This window comes from Manis pentadactyla, chromosome 2 (assembly GCF_030020395.1).
Source record: "Manis pentadactyla isolate mManPen7 chromosome 2, mManPen7.hap1, whole genome shotgun sequence".
Lineage (NCBI taxonomy): Eukaryota > Metazoa > Chordata > Mammalia > Pholidota > Manidae > Manis > Manis pentadactyla.
Genome location: NC_080020.1, coordinates 163,308,772 through 163,327,061, shown reverse-complemented (window position 1 = coordinate 163,327,061; position 18,290 = coordinate 163,308,772). Strand labels below are relative to the sequence as shown.

Genomic DNA, 18,290 nt, shown 5'->3' with positions numbered 1-18,290 from the left:
TGTCTCCCGTGCAGTACCTGCAGATGAAATGGCCCCTCCTCGACGTCCCTGCCAGTGCCACAGTCAAGGACACCAGGTCACCGTCCCCAGCACACTTGGTAAGTATGTTTCCCCTTAAATCACCAAAGGGACACTTTGGCCCACCTTGGCCCGTGTCACTGCCACCCTTCCACCTTCCAGACTCCGATGGGTCCAGTGGTGTAGCCTCAGCATGCAGCCAGCAAGGAAGCGCTGAGCGGCCCAGGGGTGTAGCAGTTAGGTTGTGACTGTGCACTAGCCACCCTTCCACCTCCCCACATGCACATACACCTGGGATGTTGTGTGATTGGCGGTGCTGCCCTCCCCGGCCAGTAACCCTGGTCCTTCCCCTGTGCCCCTGCCCCTGGGCAATGGTGTTCTCCTTTCTGTCCCATTGGTGCGTGTTCAGTATGCCCTGCTCCCCCTCACAGCTGCAAGGCAGCAGTTGAAGAGGCTCGTCTGTACATGATGTTATAGGAAAGAATTAATTAAAGTGTGCAAACAAAAACCCCGTGGGGCAGCTGAGGCTTTTCTGCAAGCCCTGTGGCAACATGGGTCACAGAAGAAGGTCTGGATGGTCCTGGGAGGCAGGAGCAGTGGGCTCTCAGCAGGCCTCCTCAGGGCTTGCAACTGATTGAAATTAAAAGCAGGTAAGGGATGTTCCTGGGACCTTGCATCACCCTTACCTGGGCTCTTGAGCAGTTGGGGCCACCCTTGCCTTAAAACCCACATACTGCACAAGCTACTGCTGTTATCCACTGTTCAGTGAGTCTCAGAATCCTAGAGGGTGCAGCTGCATGACCTGCCCATTTTACAGTCACGGAGCCCTGGGAATACGTGATATGGTTTAGAACTTTATTCTGAAAAATTGCGAACCGCTCCCTTCACCCACACTGCCTCTTCCACCACATTGGGTTATCTTAAAACAAATCCTAGACATATTATTTCTTCTCATTCAGGACATTTTAAGATGTCCTGATAGTTCTTTTACATTAAAAGCTTGGAGTCTAGTTAAGGAGAAAGACGATATATGCAGAGAGATAAAAGAATGGTGCGGTGAGCCTGTATGATTTCCAGTAATCATGAGGCTGGCGGACAGTGGCAGTGCCCTTGGTAGTTTATAGAACAATGTCCTGTGTAGTTCCTAGGTGACAGTCACAGCCATCCACTAGGGCGACAGGTGGGGATGGCTGTTTTCAGTCCCCGGGACAGGCGAGTAACTGCAGGAAGCAATGGGTGGCACGGCCAAGCAGCCAGGGCAGGCGGCTCCTGAGAGCTTCTGTGGCTCATGAGCAGCCCACTGAAAAAAATACCTCTGAGGGTGGTGCCTCAAGTGCTCCAGATTCCCGTGCGGGATGCCTGAGCGCGAGGTCGCAGCGCCCTCTCATGGTCAGTCAAGGCGGAGAGCACAGCACCACACTTCCACCCTGCCTCAAACCTGGCCTGTCCCCTCCAGCACAGCTGTCTCTCTTTAACTGTGCCAAATCATTGCCTGGCCCCCACCCATCCTGTGGTCCTCCCAGCCCACTCCAGGGGGCAAGGGTCTCTCTCTCTTCCCCCTACACATTTTCCCTCTGCATGTTGTCTAAAATCTCCATCTACTTAAGAGGAAGTGAGTTTCCTTTAAAACTAGCACATGTACTCTGAGTTTCCCATCCTTCCTGTTGCAGGGAGCAGTCGGTCACTGAAAAAATAAGAAGCCTGTGTCCAGGCTCGTCCTCCTGTGAGCATTATCCTATTTCCTTTCTGATGTTTGCCGGCCAACCTCTCACACAGGAGCCAGACCTTCACTTCCGTCACTGTGTCCTTTTAGCTCCCAACCCATGTAGCCTGGCTCAGCTCGCCGGTTGCCATCTACTGCCAAAGTCCAATCATATCCCCTACTTTTCTCAACACAGGAGACATCTAACATTATTAAAACCCTCTGCTTCCTCCCGTCCTTTTTGCCCTGGCTCCGAGAGACTGTGTTAATACACAGGGCCAAGTTCTTTGCCCTCTCTGAGCTTCCATTTTCTTCCTAGACTCGTCCTCAAATAAATCAGCTACTCATCCTCACTTATTATCTCAGTGTAAGTGACATAAAAATATATGAGACCCCTAAACACTCCACAAGGTTCCGTCCCTGTAGCTCCAGCTATACACTGGCCGTATGCACTGTACACTCCAGCTGTACACTCGTCAGCACTGCGGTGCAGCGGGGGCTCCTTGTTTTGTCCCAGAGAGGAGAAGTACGAACAGTAATGTCTACACTATATTTGCTGTAGACAGCAAAATGGGTAATTTTCTAGTAAATTGTGTAGTATCATACTCTGTATTCTAATACAGAAAAGCAAAAATGGGCTGCAAAACCTTCAGGAACATTTAGGGAGAAAACCTTAACTTAAAATTCTATAGATTAAGCACAGACCACCACTTTCAGTTTTTAAGTCAGAGCATCTCATTCTGACTTCTGAGATGCATGTGTGTATAGGACCAAAGCGTGAATTACCTGGGGAGCATGATGGGGGGTCGGGGTGGGGAGGTTGTATAATACAGTGAGTTTGAATCCCAGCTCTACCTCTTCCTATTTGTGCAGCTTCAGGCAAATTACCTCATCTCTCTTTGCCTCCGTTTTCTTGTCTGTAAAATGAGAATTAGAAGAGGACTGGACCTCACAGCTGTGCCTCCCTCAGCCAGTGCACTATAATGATTTCAGAATTGTACCTAGCACGGACTAAACCCTCAATAACTGTTGGTTACTGTTCTTCCCACCACCACCATTACTATCAGTAAGTACCACTACTGTTATTAGGACAGAGAATGAAAAATTAAAATGCTTTTAATTAGCTAAGAGGTGATGAGGGCCTGAATGAGGTGCCAGATCAAATGGACAGATTGCAAAGGTAACAGAGATAATGAGCCTATAGAATTTGCATCTCATCTCCTAAGGATATGATTTAATTGGTCTGGGGTGGGGCTGCTGTCTTAGTTTTTTAAGCTCTCCAGGAGATTCTCAGGGGCAGCCAGAATTGAGAACTCTTGCCCTAATTGCAAATCAGAGGCAAAAAGACAGGAGGAACCGGAGGTGATCGCAATTTACTCGGTGCTGGTTTCTCTAGGCGAGAGGTGTAAGCAGGACTTGAAGGTGACCAGCAACCTTGGTCCGTGTGGGTTTGGATGCTGGCATTTTTATTAGAAAGATGAAAGTATTTGTTATGATATTTCTTTTAGAATCATGAGCAAAATATTTTAAGATGAAGGTTGCCCTGGGAGAAGGGCAAATGAAGGAAACAGCCTGCATATTTGCCAAGACTTAGTGAGTCATGTCGAAGCTGCCTATCAAGGAAATGTGTATAAACAAGCCATAACTGGGCCAGGGTGGAGACGGAGTTAGGTGTTATTACTTCTTGGATTTTTGTGCCTTACTTCTTGGATTTTTGTGCCTTAAAAACAAGCTCTAAAAACTGCACAGCAATGATATTTTATATGTAACTGTTTATAATATCTGATCACTATAATCCCCTTGAACGCAGACTGTTATCCAGACCCCTCTCTGTGGCCGAATGTGCCTGGCCCCGTCTTTCATCCACTCTCTCCCTGGAGACTGTGCCCAGCCATGCAAAACAAATATATGCACTAACTTAAAGATAGGAATTACATCTGTTCTGTTCACATTTGTTTAACCAGCACCTGTCATAATGCCTGGCACAGAGGAGGTACTCAAGGAGCATTTATGAATGAATAAAGGAATAAAGGAGCTGGAGAAAGGTGGTACCCCTTCCAGCCCCCTCTCTACTCCTGAGTCCAGTCCCTCTTCTCACACAGGATTTTTTAAATTATTTTTTGAAATCAAAAGAGTAATGCATGTGCCAGTGTAGAACACTTGGGGAAATGCCAACACCCACAGAAGACCTACAGTCCCACAACCCACAAGCCTTTTGCTACATAGCACTTGAGTCTCCTGTGTATGTGTGTGTGTGTGTGTGTGTGTGCACCTATAATTTGCTTTCTAAGTGATGACCAAATGCTTCCTTTAGTAATAGTACATACTCTGCTTTAGTGTTAAGCACTTTCAGAAGGAAGTTCTTGAGCTTCATGTCCAATGAGTAATCATCAGGGAATGCGTGGAAACCCTCCTAAAGAATGGCAGTCTCACTGCTCTGCCTTTGAGCTGAGAAGCCCACGTTTTGCTTAGCATGCCAGTTCTCAATGAGCATTCATTGAGGCTTACCTTTGGAACTGTACTTAGTTTCTCCTTCTTCAGGCCAATATACCTGTATAGTCACGTCACCTGTCACTGCCCTCTTCTACCTCCAGTACTGATTTCAGTTCCTATTACACTGTATGAAACCTTTATTTGAATATAACTTAAACTTACAGAAAATTTGCAAGAATAATACAAGGGGCTCCCATATACTCTTTATCCAGAGTCAGAAATTTTGCCCCATGCTTTGCACCCTGTATGTATGTGTGTACACACACATCCGGGCTTGGTTTTTCTTTAACAATTTGAGAGTAAGTTGAAGACATTGAGCCTTTTTACTCCTAAATACTTTAGATGTGTTTCCTAAGAACAAAGGTAGATACTGTCTTACAGTGACCATGATACAGCTATCAAAATCAAGAAATTAACTTTTTGTATTATTATCTACCCCCACAATATATATGCAGATTTTGGCAGATGTCCCAATAGTGTCCCTTATAGCTGTGTGTTTTTTCCTGGTCTGAGGTCAGCCAGGGATCACATGCTGTGTTCAGTTGCCACGTCCCTTTCATCTCCTTGAATCTAGTGGAGTTCCTTAGCCTTTGTCTTTCCTGACCTTGACATTGTCTGAGACCTGCCAATCAGCTGTTTTGTAGAATGTCCCTTAGTTCGGGTTTGTCAGCTGTTTCCTTGTGGTTAGATTCAGGTTGTAAGTTGGGGGCAAGAACCCACTGCACGAGGCGTCCTCAGTGCATCTCACTGGGAGGCAGGCCACCGTGGCCCTTGGCCTAGTATCGGGAGTGCTAGCTCTGGTCATTTGCTAAGGCCGCGTCTGCCGTGTGTTTCCGCTGTGCAGTAACTCTTTTTTCCCCGTGTAATTATGTAATTAGTGAGTGCTCTGCAGGGAGAGGTTTGAAGCTGTGTAAATGGCCCGTTTCTCATCGCACTTTCACCCACTAGTTTTGCATGCAGGATGATTATCTAGCTCCATCATTCCTTTTATTAGTTGCTGCTATTGAGATTTAGCTCTCGGGAATTCTTCATATCTCCCAGCTCATTAATCTTAGTATAGAGCAGAATGTACATTGTGGCAAGTCAAATCTGTGCATTGATTAACACTGATGAAATGATGATAGAAGAGAAAAACTAGTCTACAAATAGTGTTCCTTAGGAAAAGACCAAAACAGGTGATAATGACAAAGGCATTAAGAGAAGAAAGTTAAACTGGGCATTAAAAACAACAACTTGAATATATAGATTGCAAGGGCTTACCTGAATTCTACAAAGTACTTGAAAATTGGTGCTCACCTAGACACATCCCGGCAACAATTTGAACTGGTTTAAAGTTTTTCCTACAAGCATCTATGTGGGGGTGGGGGGAGGGTTAGCATCAAAGAAAGAAAAATAAAGGTAACCTCAGGGTTCTCTTTTGCCATTTTTTTAATGCAGAAAACAGAAAAGGGAGAATTGTGATAAAGATTTATCCCAAGAATTTGACACCCAATCCAATTTGCAAAGACCTCAGAAATGTAACACTGCTTAGGAGAAGGTCTTGAAGCATAATATGTGAGCCTTTTCTCCCTCCTGTTGCCCTGCAGAGCCTCTGGATTTATTTTTACATCTTCCATAGCCCATAGCACACTGCTTGCCACAGATGAGGAGCTCAGAAAGTGTTTGTTAATATATTAATAGAGACCTTCCTCTTCTCATTTTCTTCTCGATACTCCTGTCCCTGACCTTCTGGTGGTTCTTCAAACATGCCCACCTGCTGCCCACCTGAGAGTCACGGCCCTGCTGTTCCTTTCACCGAAATGCTCTTCCCCAGCATACCCACCTGTCTTGCTCTCCACTTCCTTCAGGTGTTTACTCCAAAGTCATTTTCTCATTGAGGACTTGCCTGGTCAACATTTCTCACAATCTAATACATTATGTATTTTCTGTCTCTCCAGTTAGAATGTAAGTACTATGAAGATAGGTATTTTTGTCTAAATAAACAAGATTGTGTACTGTATTCACAAGACCCAGCACAGTGCCTGGCACATAGTAGATACAACATAAAGACTTGCTCCTACTGTTGTGATATGTATTTTCTGTATGGCCAGTTAGTCCAGCAATTCAGCCACATCATCAGAGACCCAAGTTCTTGCTACCCCCCAAGTTTGGATAGAGAACAACCTGTTTAGTTGTTGCTGTTTAGTTAGAACACCAAATTGGCTGCCCAACTTGGTGCCTGCTGTGTAGACATTCTCCACAGACATTTACCCAATAAATAAAAGTGTGAATGTGAATTTTCATTTCCATTATCAGAGGAAAATTCTGATAGGAGACATCTTCAAATTCCCTTTCCTTAGTAGGATATGATGACAGAATTGACAAAGAGCTTACATTTTATCTTTAAAGTAGTATTTGTTAGAGAGGGGTGTGTGTATACAGAGAGAATTGTGTTTTTTCCCCCAACTTTAATTAAGTGCCTATTTGCCCCTGCTTCTATTATATGTAAATCATTCAACCTTAATTTTTTACACCAGCCAACCAGCCTGCTCCCTCTGGAATATTTTGCTAATTTTAAGAAAGACATAGGGATAATTCAGAGACAGGTAGCCAGAAATAGTGGAGAACCCAAAAACTGTGGCATTTGAGGAAAATAAAGACAAGACCTCAGGGAATAAGGTAGTTATTTTCCAAGACTTGAGTTCATGTTATGTAGAGGGAACACTTACTTAAGTGATATGACAGTGTCAACAGATAGGGAGGAGACATATAAGTATTTAAGGAAGAATTTTCTAGGACCTAGGATCTAGGCTTGGAAGGTGAATCCAGTTGGTTATCTCCAAAGAGGAGTGCAGACACAGGAGGCTTCATTGGGGAATGGGGTAGGGGTGAGGGGGACCACAGTCATTTTTATATTTTAATCTAAAAACCATAAGGAAGATATTAATCTTTACTGCATCTAATGTGAGGGGACCAATAGCAGGGGCTTCACCCATTGTTGATTTGCATCATACTGCAACATACTTTAATTTACCTGAGCCTAGCTATGTGGATTTACAGATTACTGAGTTTTAACTAAAATAACCCACAAGGAAATATATGAATAGCTTCCAAAGATTCCTGCAACAACCTTAGACTGGAAATAATGCTAGTAAGAGCACAAGCCAAAGGAACATGGCAAAAGTGATGCTTTATATCATTTGAATTGCATGATTCAAAAAAACCAGAGACATCTGTCCTAGCTGATTATCTGCCCCAGATAAGAGAATCAGAGTAACACTGAACATTGCAGCTGGACCTAGAAAGTCTTTGGAAACCCTTGTTGTTTTGCCGTTGAGGATTCTCAGCAGGCATGCCGACCTTGAAGGGAGCTTTCAGACCCCATCCCCTTCCACAGGCATTAGGACGCTGAGTGCACTGAGAGTTCGGGGACAATCCCAGTTCCTTTCTCCCCCAAACCCTGCATTTAAGCATAGTCTCTTGAAAACAGTTCTGACCCTCAGCAGAGAAGGTTGCCTCTATCCATACAGACAATGAATGTGGATAGAACAGATTTCGTAAATATGTCAAATCCGGTACAGTTAGCAAGCCAATGGAATGCTGAGTATCTTTCCTGGCCCTGGGCAGGGCTGGTGACTAGTCTGTGACTGCTTTGTGAGTGATGCCGCAAAGTTAAGGCTCATCTTTGCCTGATCTACAAAGCCTTAGCCTTCTGATCTGAAATGTGGGATCAGGAAATAAAAAGAATAGTGCAGAAACAGCAGGAGCCAGTTATTGAGAGAAGCAGCTGGTGGAGAGGGGCAGGGCCTTGCAGAGAGATCATGTGTGGAGAGGTGGCTTCTCCATCTGTGGTGGAGCTGTGTGACCTTAGCTTTACTTTGAGCTCGAGAGTGAGACCTGAACAAGGGGAGAGAGGACGCATTGCCCCCCTTGGCAGCCAGGAGTTTACAGAGGAACTTTGGCTTGGACCTACTCTAGAACAGACTGAAACAGATGGCAAACACGTGAGCGAGGAAAGGGTTGGGTCTGCGGGACTGACAGAGAAGGACTCATGTCCAAGACTGTGCTGAGATGCTCTTCCTTGGATACATCTGGACTTGGCCACGTTGCCGAGTAAAGGCCTGTGTCCTCGCCTATACCTGGTGTTTATACCGGGACTGTCCGCCCATGGGGGTACAGTGGTTACCAACATTCCTGACCCTGACCTGAGTTTATGCTGCCAGACATCTTGCCCTGGAGGGCAGCTGAGGAGAGAATAGAGCAGGAATGTGTGTTGGGACTGTAGCCTCCAAGGTGCCTTTCCGGGTCAGCCCAAAAGAGAGCATTTCTCGCTCATCCGTCCCACAGGCCGCATCTTCCCAGACTGACCAAGGAAAAGTGTACCTTCCTTTTTCTGAGCCTACTGCCTTCCAGGCCATTTTCTGAACAATGATGCCACCTAATGGGAACCAATAATACTTCAAAGAGCTTTTAAGTGTTTCAAAAACAGCTCACTTTTCCCTGCTTTGTGCTTAACCCTGCCACCCATTCATGCTGTCTGCCAGCTTCTAACGAAGCCCAACTCAACAGCACATGGGCAGTGACGATTTCATAGTACTAGTAAGCATTTTAAGATAGCTATATATATGTATATTAAATCATCACTTTGTACATTTTAAATATATTAACTTGTGTCAACTATACCTTAGTAAATCTGGAAAAAAATTTTTTATTATGGCTATAAACAATATAAATAAATAAACAGATGCACAAGAAGTCTAGATGAATTGGAGATATTATGAGACTAGTGGCTGTTTTAGGCTAGTGTGATTTTGTTTTCTGAATGCTTTATAATATAGTTTGTATTTCTTGTGTTCATTATATTTTTATAAATAATAACTGAAGTTGGAAAATACAGAAAAGGAACCAAAAATAACCTATAGTTCCACTGAAGCATATCTACTGTGTACATTTTGGTAGGCTTCTAGTCTTTTAATTCTAGAGTTTGTGTATTTTTTTTAATTGTAATCATTCTGTGTAATTCTTTTATCATTCAGTGCTGCTTCTGTATGCTTTTACTAAAACCGTTTACACAAAGGTGCTTCCAGGAAAACGCCATTGTATCATTTAGATTCATCAGGTACCTAGAAATCTGACCTTAAAATAATTTTTTATACTCTTAATCATGCTCTGTATTTGGGGACATGGAGATAGCCTCAAAAGTCTGTAAGGGAGCAGGTGAAAGAGTAAGAAAATAATGTTTGCGTTTACTATGCATCATCAAATGAGAGCCCTGGGGCGGGTGATAGGAAGTTGCTGCAGGTGAGGTATCAGCAGGTCCTCTCCTTGTGCCAGCGCCACCTAGTGATTGTGGTTATGACCGGCCTGAACTTGGTGGCACCTCTGCTGGTCTGGGAGCTAGACCCTTAGGTTGGGGCCTGGCTCCAGTACTCTGCCCTTTGTCTCTGCTTAGCCTCCCGTAAATGGAGCAAGACTACTGTCAGCACATGGATACATAGGAGAAGTACAGAGTGGAGTTTGTATTATGAGCACCAAATGGCACATAGGAAAAAGGGGTTCATGGAATCTATGAAATGGAAAACTGAAATGGGAAGACAGCAGTGGGGAATTCTAGCCTCTGGCTGCCTCCAAATCATCATTGTTTTTACAAATCTCTTTCCAAATAAATCTCTTCTCCACTTGTAACTCTTATTATCCAAAAAAATTTCTATCAGTCCTTTCTCACGGACAGATATGTCTTCATTAGGCTCTTGGGGCAGCAGGTAGTATAAGAGAACACACTCTGGTTTGTTAGAGTTGTAAAAGGCTGATATGAATCCAGTTCTGCCATTTATTATCTCTGGGTCCTGGGCTCAGTCACTCTTACTGAGCTCGGTTTCCTCATCCCTCGGATGGGGATAACCATAGCTTTCATGCTGGGTTATAATAAGAGCTAGACATCATGCTATTCTTGCATCGTGCATCATAGTGAAGGTACTCAGTAAACTGTAGCTATCTTTATACTTTAAAAAATCCTTATTGTAAAGTCAGATTAGGTTAAAATAATTGAAAAATTAATTCAGTTTACCAGGACACAGGTGTTTCCCATTTTAACATCTCTGAAATCAGGATGTGTCAAATAACATGCCAGTGTTTTTTCTTTCTTAATCGTTATATAAAATAATGGTACTCCTACTGTTGAGAATTAGGCTTGGGGTTGATTAATGATTGTGCATTGAGTCCCCTATACAGAATTTTATTGTTAACAACCATTTGATCAATAAATATGAGAGATGCCCTCTCAAAAAAAAATAATAATAATGGTACTGCTCAGCACAGAGAAGACAAGTAATGACTTCAGAGCATCTTACTATGCTGATAGACAGTGACTGCAATGGGGTGCGGAGGGAGACTTGATAATATGGGGGAGTGTTGAAACCACAGTGTTCATGTGAAATCTTAAGATTGTATATCAATGTATAAATAAATAAATAATAAAAGTTTTAATAATAAAAGCTGGTACTGTAAAGGATATGTGGTCAGCAGAGTGTTTGAAGTACTACAGGGAGAACTGATCTGATGCTCTTGGGTTGTATCTGTAAAGCCTGAACATGCCAATTTGGTTATATGGGGTCCTATGGTAATGATTCTCCTACTGCTCTGTTCTCAGTCTCAGACTTGAACTTGTGACCTACTATTCTATAAAATTTATTTGGGAAATCTGTGTTGAACCTTTGTAAATTTACAGAGGTTACAGAGCACAGTCTATAGTTCAATAGCCTGTAGCATTTAGCACCACACAGTATACATGAAGGGAATAATGGTGGGTGGTTGTGAAGAGGATCTGTTGGCGGGTGGGTGTCATCTCCTCTAATTCTGTTGGTTCCTTCTCTGTTGCGAAGACCACTACTTTCTCTCCAGGGCTGTGTGAGGACAGAATGAGATGTCGCATGGAAAATACCTGGCACCTCCTCACCTCAGCCAGTAACAACAGATGTTGCTCTCCATCTCCTTGGCAACCATCCCTAGTCTTTTTCTCTCTCTTTCAGTCTAATAAAGTTCCCGTTGTTCAGCACCCACATCACATGCACCCGTTGACGCCCCTCATCACCTACAGCAATGACCACTTCTCCCCCGGCTCCCCTCCCACCCACCTCTCCCCAGAGATCGATCCAAAGACAGGTGAGTCGGCTGCTGGAAGGGAAAGAAATGTCCTCTTTTCATGGACTTTGAAGACTTGCCCAGCTGCAGGTGGTGCCTCCCTAAACCAAGACCATTGCCCTAAGCGGAACATTTTCAAATAGAATAATCAATAGGACGTAGAAGTGTAGCTATAAAGCAATAAGGCTAGGTAGTGTTGTTTTGTTTTGTTTTTAGCTTGTTTACCAGACTGTCTATCCCAGGGAACCATAGTCTTTATAAATTTCCCACAGAGTTTTTGTGACTCAAAGCATTTTTGGAGCCCCTCTTTAGAGAAATCACTGTTACTCTAATTTACAGAAAATAAGGAGGACAAATAATGAAATAGAATCCCAAAGTGTATTTCTCCATGACTGAGGGCGTTATCTAGGGGGTGGGTAATTGATGACTTTAGGAGACTCTCAGCCCAGGATTTCCTGTCCCTCTCTTATACGACTCCTACGTAAGCAGCTGCATGTTAACTCCTGCAGACAGGGATGGGAATCCAGGTAGCCAGAGAGAGAAGCTACATTAGTCCTGCCTTCCCTGAAAATGTCCTTGACTGACTGGCCAGCAGAGCTGGGGAGGTGACAGAGGACAAGGCTGATGAACAGAAGGGCCTCCCAGGCTTCAGAACACCTGGGCCCAGGGCAGGGAACTTCCCATTTGTTGCTACTCTGAAGTGTAATGGTAGGGCCAGTCTGACACATCTCTCTTTGGAAGCAGGTATCCCCCGGCCCCCTCACCCATCTGAGCTGTCTCCATATTACCCACTATCTCCCGGAGCTGTCGGACAAATCCCCCATCCCCTCGGCTGGCTCGTCCCACAGTAAGGAAATTTGCGGCCTCTCTTACCCTCCCTTCCTTGTGCCAAGCTTTGCCTTCTGTACCTCCAGCCCACCCTGGGGTCTCTATACGGGCACCCTGGCCCTGAATAGGGGAGCCCTTGTACCAAAGCCCAAGACTCAGACCTCCCTGGTCTCCCCAGGTAGCTTCCTCCAGCTCTTCCCATTTCCTGCCCTTCATTTCTCCTCCTTTCTTCCCAGCCCCCTCTCTTTCCCTGTTTTCATCAAGATGCTGACCAGACTTCCTTGCTCCTGGCCCTTACAGGCAAGGACAGCCCATGTACTCCCTTCCTCCTGGCGGCTTCCGGCACCCCTACCCTGCCCTCGCCATGAACGCCTCCATGCCCAGGTGAGTCTGGGGCTGGGCCCCGAGCATGCGGTGGCAGTGCAGGGACTGCTAGCTAACCACCGTCCTTGCTGTTGCTGGACATAAAACAGCCTTCTTAGCAGTCAGCCTGGCCACAGGCTCTTGCCACCTCTCTCTGATAAGGCGCCACCTCGTGCCCCATGGTCGGAACAGAGACCACAGACCCAGCTCACTCTTCCATCTCTCTAAGAGAAGACTTCAAAGCCCCGGCACTCAACCCTCCTGCCACGTCCCCCAGCGTGCTGGGCCTTGTGCATTTTGAGTACATCACACTGAAGCCAGAGATGGGAGAAAACTGCTTTTTCCTGAAATGATGTCAGGAGAGGGGACAGTAAACGAGGATTTCTGTCTCTGGCCAGATCCACCTGACAGTGGTACCTCAGTGACAAAGGAAAGGCAACCCACAGCACAAGCCCTATTTCCCAATGTGTACCCAGCCCCTGACCCACTGCACCTCCTGTTGTTTTCATCCTACCTGCATCCAGCATCAGATACAGGAACCTGTGCATTTGTAAGGGAAGGGGAGGTTTGTTGGGTATCTCCCAAACCTGGTTCTGTCGAGGTCAATAACTGGCCTTCCATCCCTCAAACTCTACCCTAGCAGAGATATTGACCTGCCTCTGCCATGAAGGCAGGAGGACATGCTTGTCCTCTGTGGGGTGACAAGCACTCAGCCTGACCATCCCCCACCATTGTCATTTGTCTCCACCTGGTAGCCTGGTTTCCAGTCGCTTCTCCCCTCACATGGTGGCTCCCGCCCATCCTGGTCTGCCCACCTCAGGGATCCCCCACCCCGCCATCGTCTCCCCCATTGTCAAGCAGGAGCCGGCACCCCCCAGCCTGAGCCCAGCCGTGAGCGCGTGAGTAACAGCCCCTGGATTGGGGTGGCCGGCCTCAGAGCAGCAGCTCCACTTACTCTTCTGTCCCAGTGGCCTTCAGCAGCCCGGCACCAGCACCTCCCTCAGCCGTGTCCTCTCTCTGGGGGATTGTTCACATCCTCTCAGACAGCTCAGATCTTTTCTCACATTAAGGAAAGTTTCAAAATCAGGATTCAGAGGCTGAAAGAGAACCTGGGAAAGCTTCAGCTTCCTTCCCACTCCCTGTACATATGAAATTGCGAGGCCCAGAAAGGATTTTCTCAGTGTCACATGGGAGAGATTAGCACAAAGGCCCTGCTTTGTCCACTACACCAAAAAGACAGCAGGAAAGCCAAAATCAGTGTTCCCCTGGTCAAGGGGACCCCCCCTCTCTGCCCAAAGCGCCCTGCCCTCCTTCCTCTTTGTCACTGGGGCCCGTGCCTCCCTGTGCTGCTAGGTCAGGAAATGATCTCTGAGAATATGGTGGGAGGTAATTTGGAGGTTAGGAGCTCGGGTGCAGAAAGCAGCCTTTCGGGTGAATTAGCTTTCAGGCAGCTCCTCTGGCGCCTCCCCTCCGGCAGTCCCTGAGAGGCAGGGACCAGGGGCAACTGACTCATGCTAACGTCCAGCCTTGTGACCGCCCAGGAAATCACCAGTCACAGTGAAAAAGGAGGAAGAAAAGAAACCCCACGTGAAGAAGCCCCTTAATGCCTTCATGTTATATATGAAGGAGATGCGGGCCAAGGTGGTGGCTGAGTGCACCCTGAAGGAGAGCGCAGCCATTAACCAAATCCTGGGAAGAAAGGTAAGACCTGCCCTTGGCCGCCGGGCTGGCGGGTCCGCAGCCCCTGCATTCATCGCTCCCTGTTGGCTCTGGCCCTCTTCCCCCGCAGTGGCACAACCTGTCCCGAGAAGAGCAGGCCAAGTATTACGAACTGGCCCGGAAGGAGCGGCAGCTTCACTCCCAGCTCTACCCGACTTGGTCAGCCCGGGACAACTACGTAAGTGGCCGCTCAGTCCCGAGAGTGGCATCTGCAGGGGGAGGGGGGAAAGTAGCCGAGCACACTGTGAGGGCACCTAAGGCCAGGGGGAGTCTGTGTTTCTCTGGCAATAAGGAAGGCATGTTACAGTCTCACGAGGTCAACAAGGGCATGGATTTGGTGTCCTGAGGGCAGACTTAAATTTGTGCCCCTTCCATTTGAAATGAACTCAGCCTCTGGCTCCATGAATCCGGGCAGTGTGAGCTGTGTGCTAGCTCTGGCAGTAAGAGCCTCTAGCCAAAGATTTCTAACCTGGGGTTCAGAGACTGATATATGTACCTCAGGTGGCACGTCATCCTATTCTCTGAAATGAGGCAGATTTTTGAATTTATGTTCATATTTGCCTTTTTCTGCTAAGAGGGTTCATAGCGGCAATCGATTTAAAGGGACCCCTCAAAAAATATCAAGAACCGTGCTGTTCTAGGGAGAAATGGAAAAACCAGCCAAAGGGCAGAGAAAGGGTGGAGCCTCTGAGAAGGCCAGGAGCCCGGGGCGGAAGGGAAGGGAGGGTGGCACCCCAGGAAGGTTCAGCCTGCCTCCTCGTGAGGCTCCTGGGGAAGTGTGATCTGAGTGGCCCCCTCTCCCCAGCCCTCACCCACGGGGCTCCAGAGCAGGGCAGGCAATATCCTGTCTCCCCTCTTCGTATCTGGGAGCCCTTCTGAAAAGCTGGTCATTCTGTCCCTGGTTACCTGTTCCTTTGGCCATGTTTTTCAGGGTAAGAAAAAGAAGAGGAAGAGAGAAAAGCAGCTGTCGCAGACACAGTCCCAGCAGCAAGGCCAGGAGGCCGAGGGTGAGTCCTAAGCAGGTACCCCTCCCCGCTGCTGTCACGGCCGCCCCGGAGTGCGCATTACTCCTGGGTCTCTCACGGGTGCAGCGACGGTGCTGTGTTATGAGAACTGCCATTCCCGGGGCCCCTGCCTCATGGAAGCCTCATGTGTACTCAGGTGGGTGTTATTACCATCCTCTTTTTGGAAATGACAGACTAAGAGGCTCAGAGAAGTGAAGGGATTTTCCCAGCCACTCTGCTTGTGAAATGGTGGAGGGAGGATTTGACCCCAGCACTTTCTCACTCAGAAGCCTAGGTGCCTTGCAGTTCCATTGAGTTGCATCTTATCTGAGGTTTCTAAAATCAGTGCATAAGGTAAAAATTGAATGTAGTTGAAATACCACCCGTCAGTGAGTCCAGCAGAACCCCATGTGTGGTTGGTCTGATACCAGAATGGTAATTTGCTCAGGTTTGGGGGCCATTATGTGTCGGAAATTTGTTCTGTGTCTTTTACACCAGAATCACACCTTGCACAGAGGTGCTCCCACTGTGACAAGCTTTTGGATCACACCTGCCATCTCATGCTCTCTCCAGGACAAAGGTCAAACTGCTGGTGCCATCTAAAATGCTTTAGCTCTCTTTTCTTTTTGTCTTCCTTTTTTTTTCTTTGTCTCTCATTTTCTTTTTCTTCCATTCTTTCTAGTATCTGTATGATGTGCATATTCTTCTACACAAGTAGTAGCATGTATATGATGCAGAATTCCCTGTATGCTATGTTGCTTAGCAGGTGCTACACCATCTGCTGGTACCACAGATCAAAGAGTGTACAGTAAACTGAGTGGAAATCCATCCCCCAAACGGTGAGATTTAGGCAGGAAAGACGGTGACTACAATAGACTGAGCTGTTTTTCCTCCAGTCAGATACTAAATAGGCTTTGCCACAGTGGCGTTGCCCCGGCTCAGTTGCTGAAGGTGTCCTTGACTGCTGCTTCCTCATCTTGAAAGCCTTTGATGTAATTCCAGTCCTTGCTCCCCTCCCTGTTGGCATGCTCGTGTTTCCAGAGTCAACGAGCATGTCGGCTCTCCTACACCCTCCACCTCACTCAGAGCTGCCAGCTGCTGCTCACTCTTTCTTGTGTGTTTTTCCCACTAGGTGCTCTGGCCTCCAAAAGCAAGAAGCCATGTGTTCAGTACCTGCCCCCTGAGAAGCCTTGTGACAGCCCTGCCTCTTCCCACGGCAGCATGCTGGACTCCCCAGCCACGCCCTCCGCAGCCTTGGCCTCACCGGCTGCCCCTGCTGCAACCCACTCGGAGCAAGCGCAGCCCCTCTCCCTCACCACCAAGCCAGAGACCCGGGCCCAGCTGGCCCTCCACTCAGCTGCCTTCCTGTCAGCTAAGGCTGCAGCCACCTCCTCTAGCCAGATGGGCAGCCAGCCCCCACTCCTCTCCCGGCCCCTGCCCCTCGGGTCCCTGCCCACAGCTCTGCTGACTTCTGCCCCGTCCTTCCCAGGCGCACTCCATGCCCACCAGGCCCTCCCAGTACTCCAGGCCCAGCCTCTTTCCTTGGTCACCAAGTCTGCCCACTAAGCTGCCCCCTGACCTCTGCAGGCTGTCAGGTGACTCACTGAGTAGTAATGATTCAGAAGAAAAAAAAGGAAACTTTATTGGTCAATATTTGACCACTCTGGACTGCTCTGTAAAGTGCCTGGTAACCATAGCGCTTTACGTTTTGTAGATGTAACCAGTAGCTGATGTTAAGGCTTTTTTTTAAAAAAACAGAACAAAACAAACAAAAAAAATTCTTTAAAAGAAAGAGAACTGAAAAGTAGTGTGTTCTTCCTGTATGTGCAGTGGCAGATGGACCTGGGCAGAAGACACCTTTCTGTCTTTCTCTTTTCCTTCCTGCCTTTCTCTCTCTTCACATTGGGGCCCCCACGCCCCCACCTCCCCCACCTTCTCCCACCCAGACTGCATGTTGGCCCTTGCTGCAAATTCTAGCCTCTTGCCTCTTCATCTGGATCCTGTTCCCGGACATTTCTCTTTATCGCACTCAGATTTTTCTCCTTGGCTCAACTCTCGGTTCTCACCTTCATCTGTTCCATCCTCTGCCCAGTGTACGGCTGTCACCAGGTGAGGAGACACCTCCGCCTGGTTTGTCTCCACCAGCATCCCCTTCCCCTCAGTGGGCCCTACCCACCAGCCTCCAGTTTTTGGTGGGGAAAGAGGTCCTCTGAAATGGTTCTTCCCCACATTGAACAGGGACTCAAGGTGCCTGCCACTTCCTCAGCGAAGTCCACGTCCCACCTGTTGCCAGTCGCGGTCTCCCCCTCACATCCCAGGATGGCAGGCAGGACCTGGCTGCATGGCCTGGCTCCTGTCCCCTGGGTCAGAGCTAGCACAATCTGCCAAAGTTTGAAAGGCCCTCCTCCCTCCCCCCATCACCTCACATGCTTCTTCTGTGTGTATTTTTTTGTTTTTACGGGGTTTTTTGGAGCAATTTAAACTCCCAGTTGTTTATTTTCACAAAAGAAAAATAAAATTGCAGTTGCAAGACCTTTTCTGAGTATTTCAGTCCTTTTGTTGAATCAAGCCCCCTTCTTGATCCCCTGTGCTAGATTTTTGCAGGGGAGGAGGAATTAAAAACATGCCTGGTATAATTAGGAAAATCCAATGCAGCATCCAGCCTCCAATGTACATACACCAGTATTAATAACTGAGATCAAAGGGAAGAATCTTTTTATTTTCATTTGTCTTTTCATATATGCCAGTTTTCACTTGTCTTCTGACATGGCCAAGATGTAAGGGGCATCCTTTCAGTTGCTTTGCATGGTACCTAGGACTACAATTAGTTTTTCATAACAACTTTAGAGATATAATTCACATAATGTACAATTGATTCATTGAATACAATTAAATGGTTTTTACCAAGTTCAAAGTTATTTATCCATCATCATAATCAATTTTTCATCACTCCAAAAAAACACTCTTTAGAAGTCACCCTCCGTTTCCTCCTTCCCACTCCCACCCCAGCTCTAGACAACCACTAATCTACTGTCTGTCTCTGG

General features: G+C 46.9%; 1 protein-coding gene across 1 annotated transcript in view; it reads left to right on the top strand.

Moving 5' to 3' along the window:
• Positions 1 to 17,779, top strand: part of TCF7L1 (transcription factor 7 like 1) — a 154,853-nt gene extending 137,074 nt beyond the window's left edge. The window contains exons 4-12 of the mRNA XM_036931084.2: positions 15 to 98; positions 11,221 to 11,353; positions 12,077 to 12,179; positions 12,461 to 12,544; positions 13,279 to 13,422; positions 14,065 to 14,224; positions 14,313 to 14,420; positions 15,174 to 15,249; positions 16,379 to 17,779. Of these exons, the coding sequence (XP_036786979.1) occupies positions 15 to 98; positions 11,221 to 11,353; positions 12,077 to 12,179; positions 12,461 to 12,544; positions 13,279 to 13,422; positions 14,065 to 14,224; positions 14,313 to 14,420; positions 15,174 to 15,249; positions 16,379 to 16,812 (1,326 nt within the window). The 3' untranslated portion in view covers positions 16,813 to 17,779. The remainder of the gene's footprint in view (positions 1 to 14; positions 99 to 11,220; positions 11,354 to 12,076; positions 12,180 to 12,460; positions 12,545 to 13,278; positions 13,423 to 14,064; positions 14,225 to 14,312; positions 14,421 to 15,173; positions 15,250 to 16,378) is intronic.
• The last annotated feature ends 511 nt before the right edge of the window (positions 17,780 to 18,290 follow it).